The following is a 23,757-nucleotide window of genomic DNA, read 5'->3' as shown; positions in this document are numbered from 1 at the left end:
GAAACAGCAGAAATTCAGTTTAAAAAGTGAAGTTAAAAGACAGACAAAAAATGTTAAGATTAAAGAAAGTTAAGAACACCAATTGGCTGTATTAGGAATAGCACTGTGCTCAGAAAATACAGCCAGCAAGTCACCAGCACACAGAGGATGAACAGTTTGAGGCTCCACATGGCCAGAACAGCTTTGGCCACATTATGATCATGTCTGAATAATTGCCCTGGATGATGCTGTTTCATCTCATGGTCTCTCTCTTCTCTAATGCTCCTGTTTTGTTCCCCCAGCTCACAATGCCAACCTTTCCTGTTGTTGTGAAGATTGGACATGCTCACTCAGGCATGGGAAAGGTGCAGATGCTATTTGTTGCATGTTGGGAGCCTGGGGTTTGTCCCTTACCTGTGCATGCTCCTTCCTCCCCTGAGATTTTACCTTTATCTGTGTCTTGGATCCCCCTTTGCAAATCTCTGCCTGTCCATGCAAAGAAAGCATCTCTTTCTAGGAAAATTATGCCCAAAGTACTTTTACGACTTGGCCTTTGCAGTTTGAGAGTTGCCCTGTGTGGGATGTGCTTTGAACTGTGCTGAGATGCTTTCTGCAAGCAAAACCTTGTTTATTAATGTATTGTCTGCACTGAAATTCTTCAAGAGTCAAGGTCTGTTGCACAATCCGACTTTTTGGAGCTGGGAGTGTGGGAAGGTTTTGCCTTGGTTCTTTGTTGGTTTCAGCTTGGTACTGAACGTTGATTTCCTATCTTGATGTGCTGTCTGTGATTGTTTCATACCTCTGTATAACTGCTGCTTTCTTTCTCCAAAGTAATTGCATTTCAGTGGTGAGTACAGATGTTTTGGTGTCACTTATCTCACAGTGCAGGGCCAGTGGGAGAGCATTTAAATCCCAGTTTCACTGCTATCAGTGCCAACTCCTAGTCCTTGCAGGGTAACTTCACTCTCTGAAAACACTTCAGGGCTAGAAGTGGTTAGATTTTAAATCAGTTAATCAGAGAATAGTTACCTTTATCACCCTGAATCTCCAAAGCTCCATGAACATAATATTTGCCACTATTTTCAGATAGAAAAATGATTTAATTACAACTTGTACTGTATGTTATTTTTTGCCTATGACTGTTTTGCTTTGTTTCATATTTAGTAAATGATTGGAAGTCCCGCAGCCAATTTAATTGAGGGCAGAGTGAACCACTAATTAAACTGCACTTTCTGTGGGTTGCATATGTGAAGTGTTAGAATGTTTATGCTGTACTTTGGATATTCACCTCTCATTTAGAGAAAAGGGGAAATAATGCACAGAAATGTTCTTCATATCAAATGTCTAGAAATAATTTTTCCTTTCAGCTATGAAATATTTCAAACCCTCCAAGACTGAATGCAATCTGAGAGCGGAGGAAGGTTCCCCTGGAAGCCCAACCCTCCCTGAGGGTACTGCTGGCAGTCCCATTTCCAGAGGTCCCACTTAAACCCACACAGGCCAGTCAGTCTTCAGAAAATCAAGCTGAAACCAGGCCTCATGTCTGGTTTTTGGCTCTCAGATGGCAAATTACTCTGTGTCTTTCTCCATCAGAGAGCTGAGGGCAAATACTTAGACCTCAGGCTTTTATCTCCACCAAATTCCATTTGTTGTCCCACCTTCCAGCCGTGGCCCTCAGGTTCTCCAGTCCCAGGAGAAGGAGAAGCAACCAGGGGGTGCTGGGCTTGCAAAGAGCTGCAAACTCCTCATGTTGGACACCATGGGCAATCCTGAGCCTGCCTGCTCCTCACCACTCTGAAATGCCCTTTGGATCAGAGCCCCACTTCCCTGTTCTGCCCCTTTCACTCCTGCTTGCCCAGCTCTAATCTCCACAAGGATTGTCCTCCCTGTCCAGAGGTGATGTCTCTGTCCTCCCTCTGCCCTCCAAAATCTGCTTCTCCTCTCCCCTAGATCAGCATTCCCCACCTGTTCGTGCCCCTGTTCCTTCAAGGTGTAAAGCTGATGGTTTAGTGTCACTCACACCTCAGCAGAGCGTTCCACACCTGGGAAATCCCACCCCTGGAAAGCCCTGGAAATCCCACCCCTGGAAAGCCCAACTCCTTCAGAGCAGAGGGGAAAATGAGAATCATGGAAAAATGAGAATAAAATCTGCTCCCTGTGCTCCTGCCCTCCCCAGGATATCAGGACCCTTCAGCTCCTCCCTCATGGGAAAAGCTGATGGGATGATGTCAAAATTCCTGGTGGGCTTCGCATGTGTTCAGTTGCCAGCGCAATTTACAGAACCAGCAAGAATCTGCATCCATTGGAATTGCATGTCACACCTAAAAAAATAATTTTGAGACCTAAAGATCTATAATTGACTAACATCAAAAAAACCCCAACAAACAAACAAAAAACCCCAAAAAAACAACAACAAAAACAAACAAACAAACAAAACAAACAAAAACCAAAACAAAAAACCAACCCAAAATAAAACTCCAGTGCCTGCAAATTGCTTTCTCCAAATGAGCAGGTAATATTTTGCCTAGAAAAATGGATGTTTTACAGCAGGATTGTTACAGAACCTAGAAATCAGATTAAGTATCAGATTTTTTTTAATGTTGTCAAAACCACGCTTCTCACGAATGCCGTTTGCAACTGAATTCCACATTTTATTCCTAATTACTCTTTTCTTCTTTTGTCTGTGCTGTGTTCTTGTGGCTTGATGGCTCCAGATCAAGGTAGACAACCACTACGATTTTCAGGACATAGCCAGCGTGGTAGCACTCACTCAGACCTACGCCACCACTGAGCCCTTCATAGACTCCAAATATGACATCAGGATCCAAAAAATAGGCAGTAACTACAAGGCATACATGTGAGCCAAATCCTTATGTTCTTTCCTGCTTTTGTTTCAAAGTTGATAAGCACCAGTGAGATTCAAGGGTGTTGGAGGAGTCTCTGAGATGATGCCTCCCGTGTCACACTCTCTGGAAAGAGTATTTAGAACTTTCTGGATTTATCCAAATTGTTTTTATCAGTTGGTTGTGGCTGGGAGGAGGAGGATGAGACACCAGGTGAGCCTGCCAGAGGGGTTTTGCTGCTAACTTGTGGTCATTATTTTCATTTAAAGAAAGGAGCAGTTGGAAGAGGGTTTGGTTGCACAGAGGACTTGTTAATTCAGATTTCTGTGTACCTTTTCATCAATTTAAGGACAAATTTTCTCCACATTTTTCTTCTCCCCTCTGAGGATAAGTTGGATGGCGTTCATTCACACAAACAAACCTGAACTGTCACACTTTAATGGAACAAAGTCCTCTCCTTTCAACATAACCCATCACAGAAACAATCCAATCTTGCAGTGCCCTTCACCATGAAAACCTCTTCTCATGTTGGAGCCCAGGTGTTTGTTTAAAGGCCATGGTTAAAGGAGAGGCTCAGGGGATGTTTCAGCTTCACAGATGACATTCAGCTGGAGCAGCAAACCAGCTGTGATAGAGCATTTGAGCTCTGGTACCTGTGTTTGTGCAGATTTTTACTCTCTTTCAATTATCAGGCAGGGTAATCTGACAAACACTCATTTTGTTTCTCATTTTGTGACAAGTTAGGTCATCTCATGCCTTTGTTCTCTCACACTTACCATCCTGCGGCAGGGAAAATGTACCAGAGCATGGATAAAAATACACAGTTACATGTCCACACCCACATGCAGACACAGGGATATTTCTCAAGGAACTCCTGAACATTGGAGGGATCAGCAAATCCTTGTAAATCATTTGTAAGGTACAGTCAGGTTCTTTATCAGTAAAGAATTGCAAGCAAACCATAAACACTGAGAGAAGTTGAAGCTGGAGCGGGGTTAAAGCAAATCCATAAAATGCTTTATAAATTAAAAGACAGGGTTGATATTAAGAACCGAATAATTTAGAACAGCCATGAGGAAATAGAAACTTTGGTCCAGGGTGGGAGAAGGGGAAGAATTTCTCTGCTTAGGTTGATATTGGAGGGCCACACACTCTGGAGCTCTCACCCAGACGTTGCTGGCACAGGATCTGCTGCTCTGCCCTGCCCTGGCACTGCGGGGGCACTTGGCAAAGAACAGCCAAGGTCTGGCCTTCCCAAAACCCAAAACTCCCAAAACAGCTCAGAAATCCCCATTGCCTCCCATGTGAGGGGCTCAGGAGAGCACAGATCTGATGGAAGCCCAGTTCCCATGGTCAGACCCACCCTCAGTGTGGACACCCAGTGCTTCTGAACCCAGAATTCACTGAGCATTGCAAAATCAGCATGTTGGGAATGTGAGTTGTACAGTGACCAAGGCAGGACACCCAAACAGCTCATGAGGATGCAGAGGTTTCTGGAATATTCCGTGCTTTTGGTGGTACAGGACTGTGATTTCAGCCCCCTGTGGAACTCAGGTGTGTTGGGCCTTCCCCACCTCTCCCTGCAGGCTCCAGACCCTTAAGCAGATGTTACAGCTTTTATCCCCCAGCTTTCCCAGGAGGGTTCATTCCAGTTCTGTGGGTTTGTCTCACACTGCTGCTCCAGAGCTGACTTTCCCCTCTCTGAGGATCCCATCCTGCTTTTCTGGCAGCCCCACCAGTGTCCCCTCTGTCCCCCTGTCTGGGCCATGCCATGCTCCAGTCCTGCTGTGTTCCCAGCCTGCTCCAACCTCCCTGTCCCTCAGTCCTGTCCCCTCATGCCAGAGCTGTTCTCATTCCCAGGATGTCCCCAGGATGTCCCTCAGCCCTTGGATCCCCCTCAGAGCCATTCCCAGCCTGGCTCTGGCCCTGCTCCCATTCCCAGCCCTCTTCTCCCCACACACCTTCCCAGGCCACTCTGCAGGCCTGCATGGGGCTTTCCTCTCTTTTTCTCTCTTTTCTCTCCTGTCAGTGCTTTGACAGGCAGATTCCTTGTGTTGTGCTGCCCATCTTTCCCCTTCCCAAATTAAAAGAGCTGATTTTTCCCACTTTAGTGTGAGTGGGAAAGGGATAAGGCCCAGCGCTTGATGGCTCCAATGCATGGCCAGGTACCAGCTGCAGCACTGGGCTCATCCTCTGTGATAGAAATTGGACCACAGCATTTTGTAGAAGAGAGCCTCACTTTTTTTTTTCCCCCTTTGACTTGAAATTTAAATGCTGTTCAGCATCAGGAATAATTTTGGAAGAGTCAACCACGGTAAATTTATCATTCTGAAACATAAATGTTTCTTCTCTGCAGAAGGAGCAGTTGGCCTAAGGGACAGCAAAAATAAGTTAAAATGACAGCCTGTTCCTCCTACCTTTTTATTTATTTTTAAGTTTCTACTCAGCAACTCTGGGTTCATCCAAATGCTAAAAGCCTAGTGATCATTTTTTTGTCCAGATTCTTTCATGCACTTAAATCACACACCAAAATGAAATACGGCTCATTATTACAAAGCAGCGTGGAAAGAAGATTTACCAAATGTCTGAAAAAGAATTCTTCATGTGCACATACATATACATGATGTCAGTAGAATATTGCTTTACAGCTGGTTCTCATTTTGCTCTGTGACACAGGAACAGAGCACTTAGAGAGCCACCACAAAAAAATACCAGCTGAACATTTGTTTTTGTAGTTTAAAGAGAGTTATTAAGAGCCTCGGGTTTATAATTCTGTGGGAAATTGTGGTTTAAGTGGATCCATGAGTCACCAAACACTGGTGCTTATCGTCTGTCAGTAGAGATTATGGCCAAAAAAGCAGGATTGGATCCCTGTAAATACCACAGCCCCTCTGGAGGCTGTGTGACACACACTGAACTGCCCTGGGCACCCGGGCAGCATTCAGCTGACTTCAAGGAAATCCAGTTTAAAAGGGTCACACACCATGTAGAAAAACAGAAGTACAAAAGCTCTGTATCTAAATCTCCCCTCCAAAAGCAGGACTGCGAGTCCAAGGCTTAGAGTTCTTTGATCAAAAGGTCAATAAACCAAAAGTAAAGCACATCCAGCAGAGGAATAGTGCTGGAGGATCAAACCACAGAGCAGGCTGCCTACCCAAGAATAGTAGGCAGACATTTCTACATATTTTTCTGATGACAAGTCCCTGTCCCAGCAATTTGGATTGGATACTGCAAATGCTACTAAAAAGCAGGAAGGTGTTGGAAAGGGGGAAGCTCAAGTTACTATGAATTGTTTAGCAATTCTAAAACAGTTCTTCCTTCTTGCAAAGACCAAATCGAGTATAAACATGTTAAGCCTAAGTGTAAAGCACTTAAAGGTGTAGGAGTTGTTTTATTTATTGTTCAGTGTTTGGTTAAAGAGGAGGAAATAATGATGTGAAAGGCCCCTGGCAATTATCAGACGTGAAGAAGGGTGGGAAACCTACATGCTCCATAGATATAATTACAGAAATCATCTCTAGGGCTTAGGGTGTCTGGGTGGGTAGTTTTGGATCAGTTCACCACGATCTCTCCTTCTGGAGTTCATCTGTGTCAAACTCACAATCTCCTGAGATCCCACCAGTGAATTCTGTGTCCACAGCATTCCCCAGGCCTGCTCTGACCCCTGCCACATCCTCACAGCCAGCCAAGCATCCACTTGGAGACTTCTGCAGGAGCTTTTCCCAGTGTGGAGGGAAAATCGGGCTTAAATCTGGCCACCTTTTCCCCTCTAGTCAGTGGGGATTCTCTCTAGCGCTGGGATTCCATCACTGCAGCTGAGCATCTTGAGCTAAATACTGGCTAAAAGCCTTCAGGATAACCATTTCCTCTGATTTGTCACATCTTCCTTCCTAAAAGACACCTAAAAGGGTGCACTCTGATGAATTCCCATGAGAAGGCTGCAAGAGGATAGAACTGTGATTTGTGAGATTTTCTCTCTGGTGCCAAATGTCTGTGTGGAGTAGTAATGAGCCTAAAAATATTCATTTTTAAGCAGGCACATGTGTATAAACATCACCTAAAAAAACTGAGCAGAAATCACAACACAACCTCTCTGCTGGGTAAGGTTTCCTTACAACAGCACTCAACAAGCACCTTCTCACAACCTTCTCTTCTCTTCTCTTCTCTTCTCTTCTCTTCTCTTCTCTTCTCTTCTCTTCTCTTCTCTTCTCTTCTCTTCTCTTCTCTTCTCTTCTCTTCTCTTCTCTTCCCTTCCCTTCCCTTCCCTTCCCTTCCCTTCCCTTCCCTTCCCTTCCCTTCCCTTCCCATCTCTCTTTCTCTCCACAACACAGGACATGGCATCACAGAAGAACTTTATGCTTTAAATTTTATGAGGGTCCCAGAGAAAAGTCAACATTCCCCCACAATTGCTACTGACCCTCGTAATTAACTTAATGGGAAATGGAGAGAGAGCTCTGGCTGCTGCCTGATACACTTTTAATGCTTTGCAGATGTTCCCTTGATTTTACTAACTGGAAACACTTCATAACTTGTATGCATAGCCTGTTCCCAGTACAGCATTTAGCTTTCACAAAGCAGTAATCTTCCCAGCCCTGGAAGAAAATCCTTCACATGGATTTTTTTCTTTCTTAGAGGTTAAACAGAAGAAGGTGAGCCGACACAGCGTGTTTAGGTTATATCATGAAATAGCAAAGAGTGAACACTGGAGGAGGAACCAAAATCCAGCTCCAGAACACACCTGAAATCACTTCAGAGGTGTTAGAAACAAAAATGTGTTGCTTTTTGAGTGTTGGGACACAGTGGGGTGGGTTTGAAAGGAGAAGCTGAAGCTTCTTGACATTTACCTTTGCAGTGCCAGTGTGTTACAGATAATTCAGTGCCTTTGTAGCTGGCACCAGCTCATTTCTAACACTGCCCCTTCATCAAAGCAAGCTGGATTTTTAGAAAACAACTTAAACAAATAAATGTGGAGCAGAAATTTCCCAGCCATTCTTTGTACCTCCAGTACAAAGTGTTTTCCTGACAATGCTCTTACAACCCCTCATGGTTCAGCTGCTCTGTTACAAGCTGCCAGCTGGGGAAAAGGTGTCAATACTGCTGCTGCACTCATGGGAAAAGCAGAGGCATTTGATGATGGGAATGTGAAACCACTGGCTGCCTTTGTAATGTTTTCCCCCTTTCAGGAGAACTTCCATATCCGGGAACTGGAAGACAAACACGGGCTCTGCCATGCTGGAACAAATTGCTATGTCAGATAAGTAAGTGGAGTCTCGTGTCAAAGGTAATTAAAAAATTAACAGAGTTTTATTGGAAGTGGGTTTTTAAAGAATCCCATTGTTGGTACATAAGTCACAGTAAGTGCATGCACTGTGTTCATTTGGGGAAAAGGGATCTCTCGGTCAGGGGAAAGAGCAGAGGCAGGAGTTCCACGTGGCTTCAGGGTTACCCACCCACACTCACACCTGGGGGTTACATGAGCTCCTGGGTTCCTACATCCACATCTGCTCCTAGAAAATGTCTGGAATTCCAGATTGTCCTGTCAGTCATTGCTCCTGCTTCATTTGCCCTCTCTTACCCACCAGTCTCACACCTCTTTTAAACTTTCCTCCTTCTGCATCCTACCATCCTCCTACACAACCAAGCACTCCAGTCTGGACTTTGCCTATTTAAATAAATCCCATTTCTCTTTTCTACTTTCAATCCCAAACTCCTTACTTTTCATTTTATAAATTTCCACTGAAGTGCACTGTGAGGCTTTTTCCCCTGTTGCTGGGATACACTGAAGCTTTATTTCCCCTGTGCCATCATTCCAGCTCTGTGCTTTGGTTTACTGTGCTTTTCCTTTTCTTCCCCATTCTTATACTGGATAATTCCTGCAGTCCAGTTGAAAACATTCATGCAGCAGCACTTTGAAGCTCAGAACTCTTTTCTCAGCCCCCCTCATTTACTCCACAGCCCATAAACCTCTTTTCCCTGCAAAACAAAATCTCAGAGGCTTTTGAATGGCTATGCATTTTCTGCTGTTCAGCTTCTCCAAAGGCTGCCACCAGTGGAAGCTGAAATAAACTCTGTGCAGTGAAAGTGGAATTTAAGAGGTGTTTTCAAGTTCAACAGTAGTCCTGGTTTGTTTGTTTGGGGCTTTTTTGTAAAGCCTGGAACCTACAACTTGGTGCCTCTTAGGAGCTGAGGGAGACACAGGAACAGAAGCATTGCCTGCCCTGGAAAGGTGAAAACAAGAAAGAAAGACGGGAATTCCAGCTCCCTGCTGTCCAAGCCCTGTCTAGACTGTGTCCTCACTGATCTCCCCTCTGGGCATGGCCTGCAGCCACATTATTTTCTCTTTCTCATTCCCTCCCACCTCCCTGCAGAAAGTGAGGTTATGTGTTCCTGGGAGGGGAGGCACACTGAGCTCTGGGCTGGGTAATTACAGCCCGTGGGCTGCTGGAACACACAAACTCCACTTGTGCCCCCAGGAAAGCAGGGCCAGGGATGGGAAATGCTCCCCTGGCCCTGCTCCTGCTGGGAATGCTGGAAATGCTCCCCGAGACCTGTTCCTGCTCCTGTTTTTCAGTGAAGTCAATTAGAGCAGAATGGGGATTTTCCCATTAACACACCAGCCAGCAAAACCAAACTTCCTTTGTGCTGGTGGGGCCAAAAGCATGGGAAAGGTGGATGTGTAACCTGACAGAAAGGTGGGTGAGGCACAGCCCTGCTCCTCTGGGAGTGCTCACAGCAGAGCAGGACACACAGGGGGAAAAGAGACTTTTCTGCAGGGCTGCAGCAGGCTCACAGCACAGCAAACCCCATCAGATCTGCTGCATTTTGGTTTTAATACACCCATGGATGGGCAGGAAGTGCCTTGGAAGCACTGCCTGGTGGGCATTGCTGGCTGGACACAAACCTCAGGGGAGAAATTCAGAGAAGAAAGAAGAAGAGAGTGGCAGGAAGGGACAGGGAGAGGCAGAGGAGCAGCACATTTCAGGGTCACAATTCCTCATTTCCCCCTGTTCCAAAGCTCCTGCTGCCCAGAGAGCTGTGCCAGCTGTGCCCACCTCCCCTGGCACACCTGGTATTGCCCCTGGGAGCAATCCTTTATCTTTAATTTTGGTTTTAATACACCCATGGATGGGGAGGGAGTGCCTTGGAAGCGCTGCCTGGTGGGCATTGCTGGCTGGACACAAACCTCAGAGGAGAAATTCAAAGAAAGAAGAGAGTGGCAGGAAGGGACAGGGAGAGGGGTCACAATTCCTCATTTCCCCCTGTTCCAGAGCTCCTGCTGCCCAGAGAGCTGTGCCAGCTGTGCCCACCTCCCCTGGCACACCTGGTGTTGCCCCTGGGAGCAATCCTTCATCCTTTATTTTCTCCTTTATTGCTGCTGTTCCCACTGGCTCTGGGAAAAGAGGGCCCGTGACCTTTTGTCAAACCTACTGTGCAAGCCTTGGGTTTCAAACAGCCCAGGCTGCTCCATCCAAAACCTCTCTTTCCAAATGGATTTTTCCAGCTCTGTGTTTGTTGGCAGAAGATGGGCTATTAAATATACTTTCATAAATCTGATTGATGTTGCAGTGTTTTAGAGAAAATGTCCTTGGTTTTGTTTCCACTTCAAGTCCAGATATTTACTGTTCAAGACAAGTTTTGTTGTCCCCATGACTTTCTAAGATACACAATATTTTACAGCCAAAAAAAAAATTTATTTATAAGCAAGTGCATGCAAAAAGTCCAGTCAGCCAGTGCATCTACAGATGTTGAAATTGTCAGGCATCCAAAAAACCCTCTTATATTGAACAAAAACCATGTTTCTCACAGGAAAAAGAAATTATTTTCATTGCTAAGATATTACCATCAGGATCTTTTCAAATCAATTTCTTTGTATTCTGCTTAAAAGAAAAACTTTTCCATTGGAACAGATTTGATATAAGAAAATATAAAGAATGTGACTTAATAAGTTGACTTGGAAAGGATGCTGGTACTGAAGATATTTATACTTGAATCAGACTCTCAGCCCAGCAAGGAATTTCCTTCGATCCCACAATGAAATCAAATGCTTTGTTTATTACAGCAGGGTTTTTTTTTTCCTGTGGAAAATACTATGAGGTGGCAAATCCATCATCAGGGCTCCAGAGCTGGAGCAGGAGAGGGGCTGGAAGAGGAAATAGCTCTGCTTTAGACTCAACAGTGAGCCAAGAGGAAAATTCATGATCAATGAATGCATTAAAAATGGGGGGTTTTAGCCAATCATGCCCTTCAGTTGGTGACATCAGCCTGCATCATTCCAGGGTCATTTCCTCCCTGCCCAGCCCTGCTGGAGTCACTGAACATTCCCAGTGCCTTTGGTGTCCTTGCCTTTGGGCTCTCAGAGCTTGTGCTACAGGAATCACAGGAACTGCCTCACTCTTCTTCTAAATAAATCCCTCCTCACCCACTTGTTGGTCAGATAATCTCTCTATTCATGGAGGAAAAATGAAAATCAATCATATTGCTGCTGGTAGGATGGGTAAAGAGTCCACCCTCAGTCTCTTACCATGACATTACAAAATAAACTGAAGAATTTTTGTGCCCAACTCTGTATGAAATTGCCTTTTTAGGAGTTGTAGAATTCCTTGGAATTCTTTAAATTCCATTTGGGTTGTGCTGTAGTTGTCTATAACCCTACATGAAGAACATGACCCTTGTCTGCATGCTCCACTGCCCCCATAATGTCATATTTTTGGTCCTTCTGCCTCACCTGAAGGGTTTTCCTGCCTGGGTTTCTCCTTTTACTCAGTGCTGTAGGAATAAAACCAGCCTGGCTGCTTTAGAAAACAGCTGGGCCACAATCTAGGATGGAGCCTCTCACTTTCCTGATACAGGAGCCAGGCCCATCCAATGTAGTGAAAATTCTGAATTTAGGGTGAATGTGATATTGACTACATTATTAGGTGAGCGTCTAGGAAATCAAGAGCCTGATGAGACACTCACAGAACAAATTATTTTTGTGAAACAGGTACAAGCTTTGGGTTGACACCTGTTCTGAAATATTTGGTGGCTTGGACATCTGTGCTGTTAAAGCTGTACATGGGAAGGATGGAAAAGATTATATTTTTGAGGTAAGAAATCCTACTTGGTTTTTTTTTCAATATCTGCCTTTACATATTACAAACAGGCAAGGAAAGAACCTTTCTGATAGCTGGGCATTGGCTTATTTGTGTTTCAGGCAAGGCTGTGTATTTTTGAGCACTGTTTCAATCATGATACAAAGCCACAGGTCCAAATTAGTGGCAAAACTTGCTGGAAAATGTAACCCTATGGATGGGAATGTCTTCTGGTGTTGGAGGAAATGTACACAAAGTGCAAAACAAAGCCAAATGTGGATGATAGCACATTTTGCCAAGCCTGATGATTTCTTTCCTGAGCAGCCTCAGCAGCTTTTCCAGGAAGGTTTATAGATAGCACCATCCCAAGGGAACCCCAACAAAATTATACCTTGCCCTGGAAAGGGAGATTAAGGATGAAGTGGAAACAACTTTACTTTTTTTTTTTGTAGCCTAAATATTGCCCTGAAGATCTAAATCCTCACGAATCAGAAGTTTCTGCTGTAGGTAATTTTGAAAAGTTGAAGTTTTTCATTTCCTTTGAGGTTTTTTTTATGGAGAAATATCATTTTGTGTAGCCATAAAACAAGTTATCATCACTTTCCTATCACCATTTCTTCAGCACCTTCCACGTTCCTAGAATTTTATTGAGGAGGTGGGCAAGGATCTCCAGAATGTCCTCACTCCAAAAAAAGTTGATAAAGCAAAATGGGAAAGCTTTTAAAAAATGAGATAACCACTGCAAATTTTGTAATGGACTGAGACTGCTACTCAACAAATCCCTTGATTTTCCATGCCACAGTCAAACATAATTTCTAAAGCCCAGAATTCTCAGAGCTGCAGAGCATTTTAATCAGGGTGCAGAATAGACCTTGCAATTAAAAAAAAAAGAAAAAGAAAAAAGAGTGGATGGAAGTGTGATAATGCCTGCTGTTGTCTGGAATCAGAGGAATTGTCCTGGAGATGGGAATGCTCATCAGCAAGGACATTTAGAATCTGTAAAAGACATTGAAATGTGGGGCTGTTTGCAAAGTTCACATCCACCAGAACATCTGAAAAAATTAGGATATCAACAGTTCTTACACTGCGATTTTTACAATGAGGAGTGGAAAGCTGTCTGCACCAAGATAGGGAGAATTTTCTCCTTTTGTGTCCTTTCAGCATGGGAAAATAAAAGTTATTAAGGCTGGCACGTGCATGGTGCACTCGAGAGAGCTGAGCAGGACAGGCAGTCCAGAAATCCTGGGCTGCAGCTCCAGGAAAAAATGAGGAAAAAATGAGGAAAAAACAAGGAAAAAATGAGGAAACAACAAGGAAAAAATGAGGAAAAATTTAGGATAAAATTAGGAAAAATTGAGGGAAAATTCAGGAAAAAATAGGGGAAAAAAACCAAACAAGGAAAGAACAAGGAAAAAAACAGGGAAAAAACTAGGAAAAAATGATGATTTGGGTACCACTGACACCTTAATCCTGCAGAGCTCACCTGACAAGGAGCACACAGATTCCCTAATGAGTGAAATAACGTTGGCAGATTTGTTCTTGCTGATTTTCACTTGGCACATTGAGCCAGTGTCACCCACCCTGGGAGGGAATGGGAATTAGGGGAGAATTCTACCCAAGTTTTCTTCAGCTATCCAGACCAGTTTTCTGCTCTCTATAAAACTGTCACTACAGTTTTGCTGAAGAGGACCAAATTATTAATTTTTGACAAAATTATTAATTCTTATTCAAGGCCAAAACCCCCTGTGTTGTTCTGTGAAGGCCTGGGCTCTTTGCAGATTTGTAGGTGGGGGATGTAAGAGATTTTTACCTTTTCTAAACCTGGTGTGGTTCCCTAGACAAAACTGCCTCCTCCAGAGGAACACAGTGGTTCTTCCTGTCCTACTCCAAGGACCTGGCTCCCAGCTCCTCCTGGGGAGGAATGAGCTAATTAAAGGATGGCTCAGCTAAGCAGAGGGGCTGTTGGGTTGATCAGAATGAGAGCCAAGTTATGATTCTGTGTAACAGCCTCATCTCTTCATTTGGTGTCTGTTCTTCCCCCCTCAGTGGGAATTCTCAGCTGCCAAGCATCAGACAAGCTGTAGAAACAGGATTTTTATTAACACGTCACTGCAACATGCAGCAATTTAACAGCCTCCCCTCTTCTTCCTGATGAGACATCAAATCAAGGTCCATTAAACTTTTAACTTCTTAAATATACAGGCTTTTCCCCTTTTAAAATTAACACTTCTGAGGTTTCAGTACTAGAAGGAGCAGAGAATTGTTTATACTTCTGATCCCACTGAATATTATCTTTCCTGTTTCATTCTTGGAAAAGCAAAGCTCTGGGAAAGTAAATAAAAAGCTCAGAGTGGTGATGAGAGCAGTAAAAGAGAACAAATGTAAGAGAATCCTTCTGAGTGTTCTCCCAGAAGTCTCCCAAATTTTGTTTTAGATTAAATGGGCTGCTGCAGGTGTCTTTCCCACTTGCTTCATTTTGCCCTGAGCTAAGTTAAAATTAGCTCCCAAGTGGTGTTTTTGCCTTAGAAAGGATTTCAAGAAGAAAACTTTCGCTGGAAACCAGCGGAGGAAATGAAGAAACAGTGTTTGTGCACAATGGTATGGAAAGTTCTGCTCTTGGCCTAAAATTCTTCAGAAGCTCAGCTACTTCTCCTGTCCTCCCATCCAGGACAGAATTCCTCTGCTCAGCTCAGGGAAGGAGCCAAACCCAGCTGTAATCACTGATAAACTCAGAAGTCTCTCATAGTTTCTGCTCTGGACCATTGCTGTACTCGCCCACCCAAGGGAATGGCTTTGCCCAGCTCTCACTCTGCCAAGCATGGACCTTCCAAATCACCCTGATTTCATTCCCCCTTGCCCTGCACTTACCACTTATCCTGTTTTCTCCTGGAATTCCTGGGCTTTTCCTTCAGGAGGTCCATCTGTCCTGCCAGACTGACTGACTGACAGCCCAGCGTGTTCCTCTTGTCTTTCAGCATCCTGGGAAATGCCTTTTCCCCACTTTATCCACAGGATTCTTTACCTTTGCCCTTCCTTTAACCTCCCCAGCTCTGCTTTTCCCAGCCCTTCCCAAATCTCTGCCCAGCACATCCCAATCCTTGGGGCTGAGCAGCAGAGCCGGGTGTGGGAATTTCTCCCTCAAACATCACGATCACTTTGCAATTACTGATATAATTCCTCTGTCTCCTTTAGAAATCCCATCCCATTTCCCTTCCTAATTACAGAATTTCTCTTCCTTGTGTTGCCAGTCTGTCTTGTATCCCAAATTTTAGCAATTCACCTTTCCCACTAATATTTACAATCAGTCCCTGGGTGATAAAAGAAATTAATCCCAAGGAAGTGGCCACTGAAATGAAAGTACATTGATACAAAAATGTATCAAGTTCACAGTGATATGAATTAAGGGACTGTAATTCATAGTGACCCATGTTTTTACTGGCATCTGCAAAAGGAATGTATTTGATTTTATAAATTACAGATGTCCTCTTTTTTTTTTCTGTGAAATCCTCTTAGTGGGAAACTCCAATATTTTAAATAGCTGAACTATATGCTGAACTAAAAACTGGCTGAGTTTAAATGGGATTTTAAATCTAGCACAGGCTGTAAATAGACTATTTATAAACAGAGAGCTTTGTGTATGTTTAAACTTTGTCAAATCTTCTGAGGGGGGGAAATGCCAGCCTGACATTCCTGTAGTCACTCACAGGATTTAAAATCTGTTGGTGTTGCCCAAAATATTCTCAAGATACATTTATATAAAATCAAAATATAAAACAGTTGTCATAAACTCTTGTACCAGGAATGAAAATTGACTGTATTCTGTGAAAGGAAAAGACAATACACCAAAAATCACCATATAAAGCATCCACCTGGATCTCAGCTGCTCTGCCAGGGAGTGCCACAGGTGCTCTGTTCCACATCTTTGGCCAACAATATTTGTGCCGCTGTGGCAACAAACCCAAAGATTTTAACAAGGTCAAAACCTGTCCAAGTGATAAGAGACTGATAAGGACAAATGGTTCTGGGTTTAATGCCAAATCTGTTTGAATCTGCCTCAATTTGTGACTATGCCTGAAAATTCTTCATTCAAGGAGTGTAACAACTTCTCCACTGGAGTGGCCACGAAGCTCTGACACCTCAAGGCTCCTTATTTTCACTTTTCCCACCAGTTCTGCTACACAGCATGGCAGTACCTCCCAAAGGAAGCTGATGTGTGAACTTGCAGTTGTAGAAGCACTTGAGAGCAGAAATTCAGTCCGAACCCAATCCTGCAGATCTTAATCCTGCCTAATCCTTTGGCAGGATTTATTGGAGGCAATTTATTTCACAGTCATTCCAAGTAATTGTTTTAATGCAAGTGCATGGTAAACAATGGGAGGGTTTTTTGATTGTGAAAATTTTAGCTGATGTTGGGTAAGAGGGGGGCTCATCTACACCCTATGGTGCATATTTTTAAAAAAAACCTCTCATTAAAACAGATTTTTAGAGCCCAAACATCACTTCTGCTCTGAAAATCAGATGGTTTGCAGTGAAGAAGCAAACATCCAATGCCCTTCACACCAAAACATTCTAAATTCAGTCATCATTAACACTTCACAGTCCTGGCACCAAGCAAATTCCTCTCACAAGAAACAGCTCAGGGTACAAGGAAGTGGATCTTGAACGTGTTTATATAATTTTTAAAATAGCAGTAAGTGAGCAGAAATAAATAACAAAGGACCACTCAACCTGCAAGGTTACATTTTATCCCTCTTATTGGTTGATCAACTCTTCTCTCAGTTAATGGAAAACATTGGCATGTTCCACTGAAATTTATGGTTGTTAAAAAAGATGGTAAACTTTCAAGAACCTTTCAGTGTACTTATTAAACATCTCTTCTCTGCTGTTGATGTGGCCCTAGAGTCAAAACCAGTCATTCATTTCTAAGGAAACATTTGTTCTGGAGTTCAATTATTGTGCATTGTTTACTCTGGGGTTATTTTCAAGCCTTTTGGCTGTGAGGAAGCTCGGAGACCTCCTAAATCTGAAAATCCCAGCACAAGCATTGCCAACATTTTGGTTGCCAACACACGATGCCAGTGAATCTTGTAAATGAGCAAACAGAAGAATCATGGAAATGATTTGGGACTTCAAGCTAATCCCATTATTGGAACAAAATCTTCCTTTGTCACTTAGGAAGAATTTCTATAGCTCTCACCTACTACTATACTACTATACTACTATAGTTTGAAGAGCTCAAGCTTGATATTATTTATAAATAATAAATCCTTCCCAACTACTGCAAGGTGCAATGTTCTTCTAAATCCAAATATCCCTTTAAACATCCAACTTCTGTGTCTAATTCCTAGAAACCCTTGAAAACCTAAAAGAAGGAAGGCAAAACTCCGTTCTCTGTTAATAAAGGAAATGTCCTGCGGAGGCTGGGGGATTGAGAAGAGTTTTGCTGCCTCTAAATGCCTTCCACCTCAGGAGGGATGCACACAATGTGGGTGTGTTCCTGCTCTTCAGACTGATCTCTGTGCACCCTCAGATAAAATTCTTCCACCCAGACCTGTGGGAAACACCAGAGTGCAGCACTGCAGGTGACATGGACATGCCCTGATGCACATGCAAAAAGAATTGCAATTTCTCAAAAGTGAATGAAATCCTATTATTTTTCCAAGTAGGAATGCCCACTGTCCTTGTGCATAATAGCTGGGGTTATGTTATGCTCTTATTTCCCCTGAAAGAAAACACAGATGTGGCAGAAGTGGATACACTGGAGAAATAACAAATATTCTGAAGAAATAACAAATATTCTGGAGAAATAACAAGTGCTTGGGACTAACTGAAGTGGCAGAATTCAGTATTGGTTTCATTCATCAGAATGGGTGTGATAAATAACCACAGAGCATCATTAACCTGTCATGTTTAGAGTGGAAATGTGCCCATTTTTATCTGCCTCTCTGCCATCCTGCTTTCTCTGTAGAAATCCTTCCCTGTTCTTTGCAGCCACACTACTTTTTAATAAAGGTTATCAATAATAACAATGTGTAATTCATTAAAAACTTGAAAAGTTTTAAAGTTTTTTATGAATCAATAAGGATCCAGATCTCCCTAGCAAAACTCCACAAAGTGCCAGGGAACTGAAGTTTAACTCTGCATCTCCCTGGGGGAATTCAGCTCCTGGACGTGGAGTGAGCCCCAAAATCAGGGAAGGGAGGAAAGCTCAGCTGAAATTCCTGCAGATCACTGCACAGCCTGAGAAATCTCATTGTCCTTGTCAACCCTGTGCTTCCTCTCCCTGTTCCCAAGGTGTGTGCCCAGGTGTGAAGATTTTTCTGGAAGGTTCTTTGGTGGGAGATGGGGAGGGGGAAGGCATTGCAAAGTTGCTGTTCTCTCGTTTATTTTCTGCTGGAACACATAATGTCTGTAATTCTTGTGTACTTCTGCTAAAAGCACTGCTGTGAATGCACAGCCTGCCCTCCTGCAGGGGTGAGCAGGATTTCCCTCCCAGCACTGATGTCCTGTTGCATTGTGCAGGTGATGGACTGTGCCATGCCCCTGATTGGAGAGCACCAGGCTGAAGACAGGCAGCACATCACCGAGCTAGTCGTAAGCAAAATGAACCAAATGTTGTCCAAAACTCCTATTCCATCTCCTCAGAGACCCACTGCCACTCAGCAGCCTCAGGTAGGATAAGATTAAATTTAAATTCAGTTAAAATACAGCATCTTGGTCTATCATTTTAAGCACACAGTTTTTTGGACACCTGTGGAACCTCAAGGATTTGGGAACTTACCAACACATTTTATCAGTTTGTTCTATTTCAAAGATATTTCTCCAGATAGAATAAAGATGTGCAAGTATTGCTGTGTTTCTTCCTGTGGGTTCAGGGAATTACCAGGCTCTGTACTGTTCCCTTTCAGTCCCATATATAAAATATCATGGAAATACTGAGAAGCAGTGTCATAGAAAATGCTTGCCTTGAAGATGTCAAAAATAATACTGAATAATTCTTGTTCTTGTGAGAAATTAATGAGGTTATAATCTTTTTTTAATGTGCTGCAATTCATGAAAATGCCTTAGATGTCTAGGAAGCTCCTGAAATATGTTCAGCATAGTAGAAGATTCAGTTAAAGTAGAGCATCTGGGTCTATCATTTTAAGCACAAAGTTTTCCTCCAAGAATTCAGACACCTGTGGAACCTCAAGGATTTGGGAACTTACCAACACATTTTATCAGTTTGTTATATTTCCAAGAGATTGTGTCCAGGTAGAATCAAGTGCAAGTATTGCTGTGTTTCTGCCTGTGGATTCAGGGAATTACCAGGCTCTGTACTGTTCCCTTTCAGTCCCATATATAAAATATCATGGAAATACTAAGGAGAACTATCACAGAAAACCCTTTTACTGAGGATGTCAAAAATAATACTGAATAATTCTTGTTCTTGTGAGAAATTAATGACATTATAATCTTTTTTTTTAATGTACTACAATTCATGAAAATGCCTTAGAAATCTAGGAAGCTCCTGAAATATGTTCAGCACAGTAGAAGGCATGGGCCAAAGTTTGCAAAGAGATGCACATTTCACTTCTTTTATCTTGCATGGCCTGAGAGTTAAAGTGTGTGGATGAAGAATTCTGCCCCTGGCCCAGCTGGCTCCCAGGAACCACCTTTGTGTTTCTATTTCCATGCTTTTAAAACATGGGGTTTATTGGAGTGATCCTTTTAATAACTTTGGGGTGTGTGGTGTTTTTGTAAAAGAACAGAAAATTTGGGAGAGGTGTGCATTTGCTGGCTGGAATTGGATGGGTTAAAGAATTAGGTGGAATTAAATAGCAGCCAGTAACAAGTGCTGACCCGGGGGATCTGTACTTACAAAAGGGTCTATAAATCCCTTTTTCTACCAGGACTGAGGGGCAAGGGGATGGCTTTAAGACATTTAGATTAGACATCAGTTCTTTAGAATGAGGATGGTGAGGAACTAGAAGAGTTTGTGGGTGAAATAGAACCAAATCCACCCTGCCCATGACCTGGGAAGGGTTTTGGTGCTGCCCTGGACCTCCTCACTCCACAGGCATCAGCTGAACACCAGAACCAGCCAAACTGTAAGCCAGGAATTACCAAGCCTAAATAGCTAAATACCAAGCCTAAATCAAGGATCTATTTTTGCTCCCAGCAGGCTCCACACCAGGTAAACAATTTGAGAACAATTTTGTGGCCTACCTCAGACAGACCAGTTCTTGAGGCAGAGTGACTAATTTGTTCTTCAAATACCTCATCATGCTTTAAGATATAAAAATACCCCGTCCCACATGAAAAAATAAGTGGTGTGGCTTCTATTTATGTTGCAGCCACTTGAAACTAAGCACAAAATTGTTTCAGCCACAGAACCACATACAATGGAGAAGTTTCCATCCAACATGACTCAAGTCCATTGTAAAAAGGGCACTGAGAGGGAAAGAAGGGGAAAAAATAAATCACCTTTTGCCAAAATAGTTCCTTTTAGGAGCAACAGATATTAAAATGAAGCAAAGAGGCAAATTTAGAGTTATCCACTTAATACAAGGCAACATAAATCAAAATTTAAAGTATGTAACAGACACACCTGTCACATGAATAGATTCATATTTGATATTTCACATTTTGGGGGAAAATGTAAGGTCTTGGATAGGCTGTCCTGGATTTCAGAGCAGCCAGGGGAGGAGCAGGGCTCACTGTTACTGCTGTCATCCAAAGGAGCTGGCTGTTGGTTGGATGTAAATAAAATTCCCAATCATTCCCAAAGAAAACCTGCCCACCTGAGTCCAGAATGAAAGCAGGATCCAAGGACCATCTTTAGAAGGTTCCTAAATTCCTCAGTCATTGCTGCCGCTCAGCATGTCCATGGAAAGGGGTTTTTGCTCTTAAACCAGAGTTTGGGATGAATGCAGAGACAGTATTCTGGGATGGTGGAATTCTGGTTGGTTCTTTTTAGTTTAGGTTATTCCTGAAGGATTCAGCCCTTGCTGATGGCAACAAGATGTTATTCCACATTAATCTTCTTTTTCTTAGCCTACCCTTACATTATGGATTGCACTTGAGAAAAAAAAAAAAAAATGCAGTGAAAACCAGAGATATTCCTTCAGAATATTTGCAATATCTGTTAGCTTTCCTCCCAGTTAACCAGACTCTTAAAATTGGCCTTGTTCTACCAGTTTAGGGCAGGTAAAGGGAACCTGATTTTCTGCTGAAGATTCCATTTGCAAATACCCATTAATCTTCCCAGCTTTAGGGAAAATCATGAAACACGTTTGCAGAACTTAAAGCAGATAACTCCTCATGCACAGTTAATTTTTAGCTGGGTTTTGCTGAGAGTAAAATCAGCCTGTTAAAACAAAGCTGCCCCTTTTACTTTTGAGCAGTCTTTCCTAATGTAAGAAATTATTTCCCATTCTTGAGAAACACCCAGTTCATCTGCAGGGCAGAACTGCCCATTCCTACAGGTGACACAAAATGCAAAGCCACTGATTTATCCCAAATCAACTCTGTGCACGTGTAGAAACCAAAATACTGGAGATATCAAAGAGTAATTGCTGAGTTTTGCTGCTTCTGCTTTTAAATGAGCAGTCTATGCTCAATAATGCAGCTCCAAGTGTGCCAGGTTCTGAATCTCTTTATTTTCTGGGGGTTTCAGAAGTGTTTCTATTTTAGTCCAGACTGGGTGGACTGTATATAAAAACATGCCTCAATTTCTAAATGCCCACAGTGGTCAGCCCCACTCCAATTAAGCATCCATCAGGAAACAAATCAATGATTGGGAAAATCAGCCTTTGTTTGGCACTGGGCAGCCAGGTCCTGGTGGGGATGGTTGGTCCTGCAGTGCTCTGGCAAAGCTCTCCTGTCACAGTGCCAGGGGCAGCAAATTCCAGAGGGAAACCTCACAGGGCAGGGCTGGGATTGTTAAACCCTTTAAACCTGAGATATCTGAATGGGGAGATTTCTTCAATATGGGTTTTCTATGATATTTGTTTATTTATCTGCAAACTCTTGCCCAGACTCTGTAGCAAGTTCTGCTGGTGCACAGAGGGCAGAGAAGTTGGGCAGGTGAAGATTTGGACTCCCAGAAATTCTACCTGTTGTGGTAAAAAAATCTATCAAAATGAAGCTGTTTCTGTTATTTAAATCATGATCATTTGTTTTACCCCACACCATGCTGAAAATGGAACTTTATCTAGGAATATGATTTTAAAAGTTTGCCATAAACAAACCTGCTCTACTTGAAGGCAACAAAATTGTGGATTTTCCATATTTTCTAACCTCTTTGACTACTTTTGACAGATCTTTAGAGAAGCCTCTTTCAAATTTTCCCTAAAAATCAAGAAAATAGGTTAAACCACCCAATGACTCTGCTCTGGGTTTGCAGAGCTCATTCCTTGACCATTACATTTGTGTATAAAACAATAAAAATGGTCAAACACCCGCTCAGAGCTGCCTGTCAGGGCCTGAGGTGATTTGTGCTGGAGGAAATTCTGCAGAGAAAATGACATTGTCCATGAGAATCACCAAAAATGCAAATGTTTATGGGCGTGTGAGCAGCTGAAGCTGAGGGAAATCCTGTTAGGGAAATGCTCATTCAGTCCTGTTGCATTACCCATGAAAGAATAAGGGATTTATTTCCTTAATGGAAGGAAAGAAGGAAGGAATTTGTGCTCCAGAGGCACAAGATCCATGGCCTGATGTCATCACAGAGAGCAGAGCATTCCCAGCTACATCCTGGTTCTGTGTGCTGTCAGAGAAAGGAGCGGCACAGTGCTAATAAACCAATTATAATCTGTGTATTCTCCATTCCCTGACCCTTTCCATGCTGGAGTTTATCCAGTTTTATTGTTCCATAGCCAGAGAGAAAACTGAACCACACGTGGACATGGTGTAAATAACAAAAGTGTGAATTCCAGAGAGAAAATCAATCCATCAGCAAACTCCCTGTTCCTGGATTTCCATAGGAGCAGCCGCAGTTCTTTCACTTCCATCTCTTGGATTTAGTGGAATTTTTTATGATGAGCAGCAATTTGCTTCCAGTCACTGAAGTTTTTATGATGACCAGAAAATGCAGTTATTTGCTTTGGTCTTAGCTGAAGGGACCACATTTAATTGGGAAGGATCCCCTCATGGAGTTATTTGGAAATGGAGAATTCAGCATTAGTCCACTGTCCATAAAAGTCCTTTTAAATCATAGGTAAGATACATTGGTAAGTGAGGTAGGTATTATCATGGGTAAGATAAATTGTAATTTATCTTTTCATCCTTGGTAAGATAAATTACATTTCATATTAAAATACTTACAGAGTTTTTGTGGGTGCCTTCCTAAATATATTGGTAGAGAATCTAAACCCTTGGCATCAAAACTCACAAAGAGCAAGGCAAAATATTGCTGAGGCACAGAAATCACACAGCCTGAAATGCAACACATTCCAAAGGTTATTTCAGTCAAAAGCCATTCTGAAAACTGTCGGTTTTGCTGGAGGTGGTGCCCCCTCACTGCAGGATTTTGGTTATTTGCATCCCAGCGACACCTTGTGGCTTCTCTTCTGCAATAAACGACTTGGGGAATAAACAGAATAAATCTACTATTTATTATTACAATGCATTATCTCCTATTCCATAAGCTGTATCACATGAAAAATCTATTTTTCTATCTATTTTACAAAGCTGAAATGCTCCAAACTCCAAAATTTTTCATCATATTACTCTAATGCATTTCTTTCTTTTTTATTATTATTTCAATATGGAATATGTTTTAATTGGCTACATTAATGTGCACATAAATAACTGTATATATATATGTGTGTGTTTGTTTATATACACACACACGATGTTTATCTTTGTGTGCTTATTTTGAT

The 23,757-nt window shown here is 42.6% G+C and overlaps 1 protein-coding gene across 1 annotated transcript in view; it reads left to right on the top strand.

Annotated features, from left to right (window-relative positions):
- Positions 1 to 281: 281 nt before the first annotated feature.
- SYN2 (synapsin II) overlaps positions 282 to 23,757 on the top strand; it is a gene marked incomplete at its 5' end in the record, with an annotated part of 41,826 nt that continues 18,350 nt past the window's right edge. Inside the window, 5 exons of the mRNA XM_005430422.1 lie at positions 282 to 344; positions 2,694 to 2,836; positions 8,006 to 8,080; positions 11,806 to 11,908; positions 18,416 to 18,565. Coding sequence (XP_005430479.1) covers positions 282 to 344; positions 2,694 to 2,836; positions 8,006 to 8,080; positions 11,806 to 11,908; positions 18,416 to 18,565 — 534 coding nt within the window. The remainder of the gene's footprint in view (positions 345 to 2,693; positions 2,837 to 8,005; positions 8,081 to 11,805; positions 11,909 to 18,415; positions 18,566 to 23,757) is intronic.

This window comes from Geospiza fortis, unplaced genomic scaffold (genome assembly GCF_000277835.1).
Source record: "Geospiza fortis unplaced genomic scaffold, GeoFor_1.0 scaffold1212, whole genome shotgun sequence".
In the NCBI taxonomy this organism is placed as follows: Eukaryota; Metazoa; Chordata; class Aves; order Passeriformes; family Thraupidae; genus Geospiza; species Geospiza fortis.
Note: the sequence above shows the minus strand (reverse complement) of the source record. Positions and strands in the feature narration are given on the sequence as shown.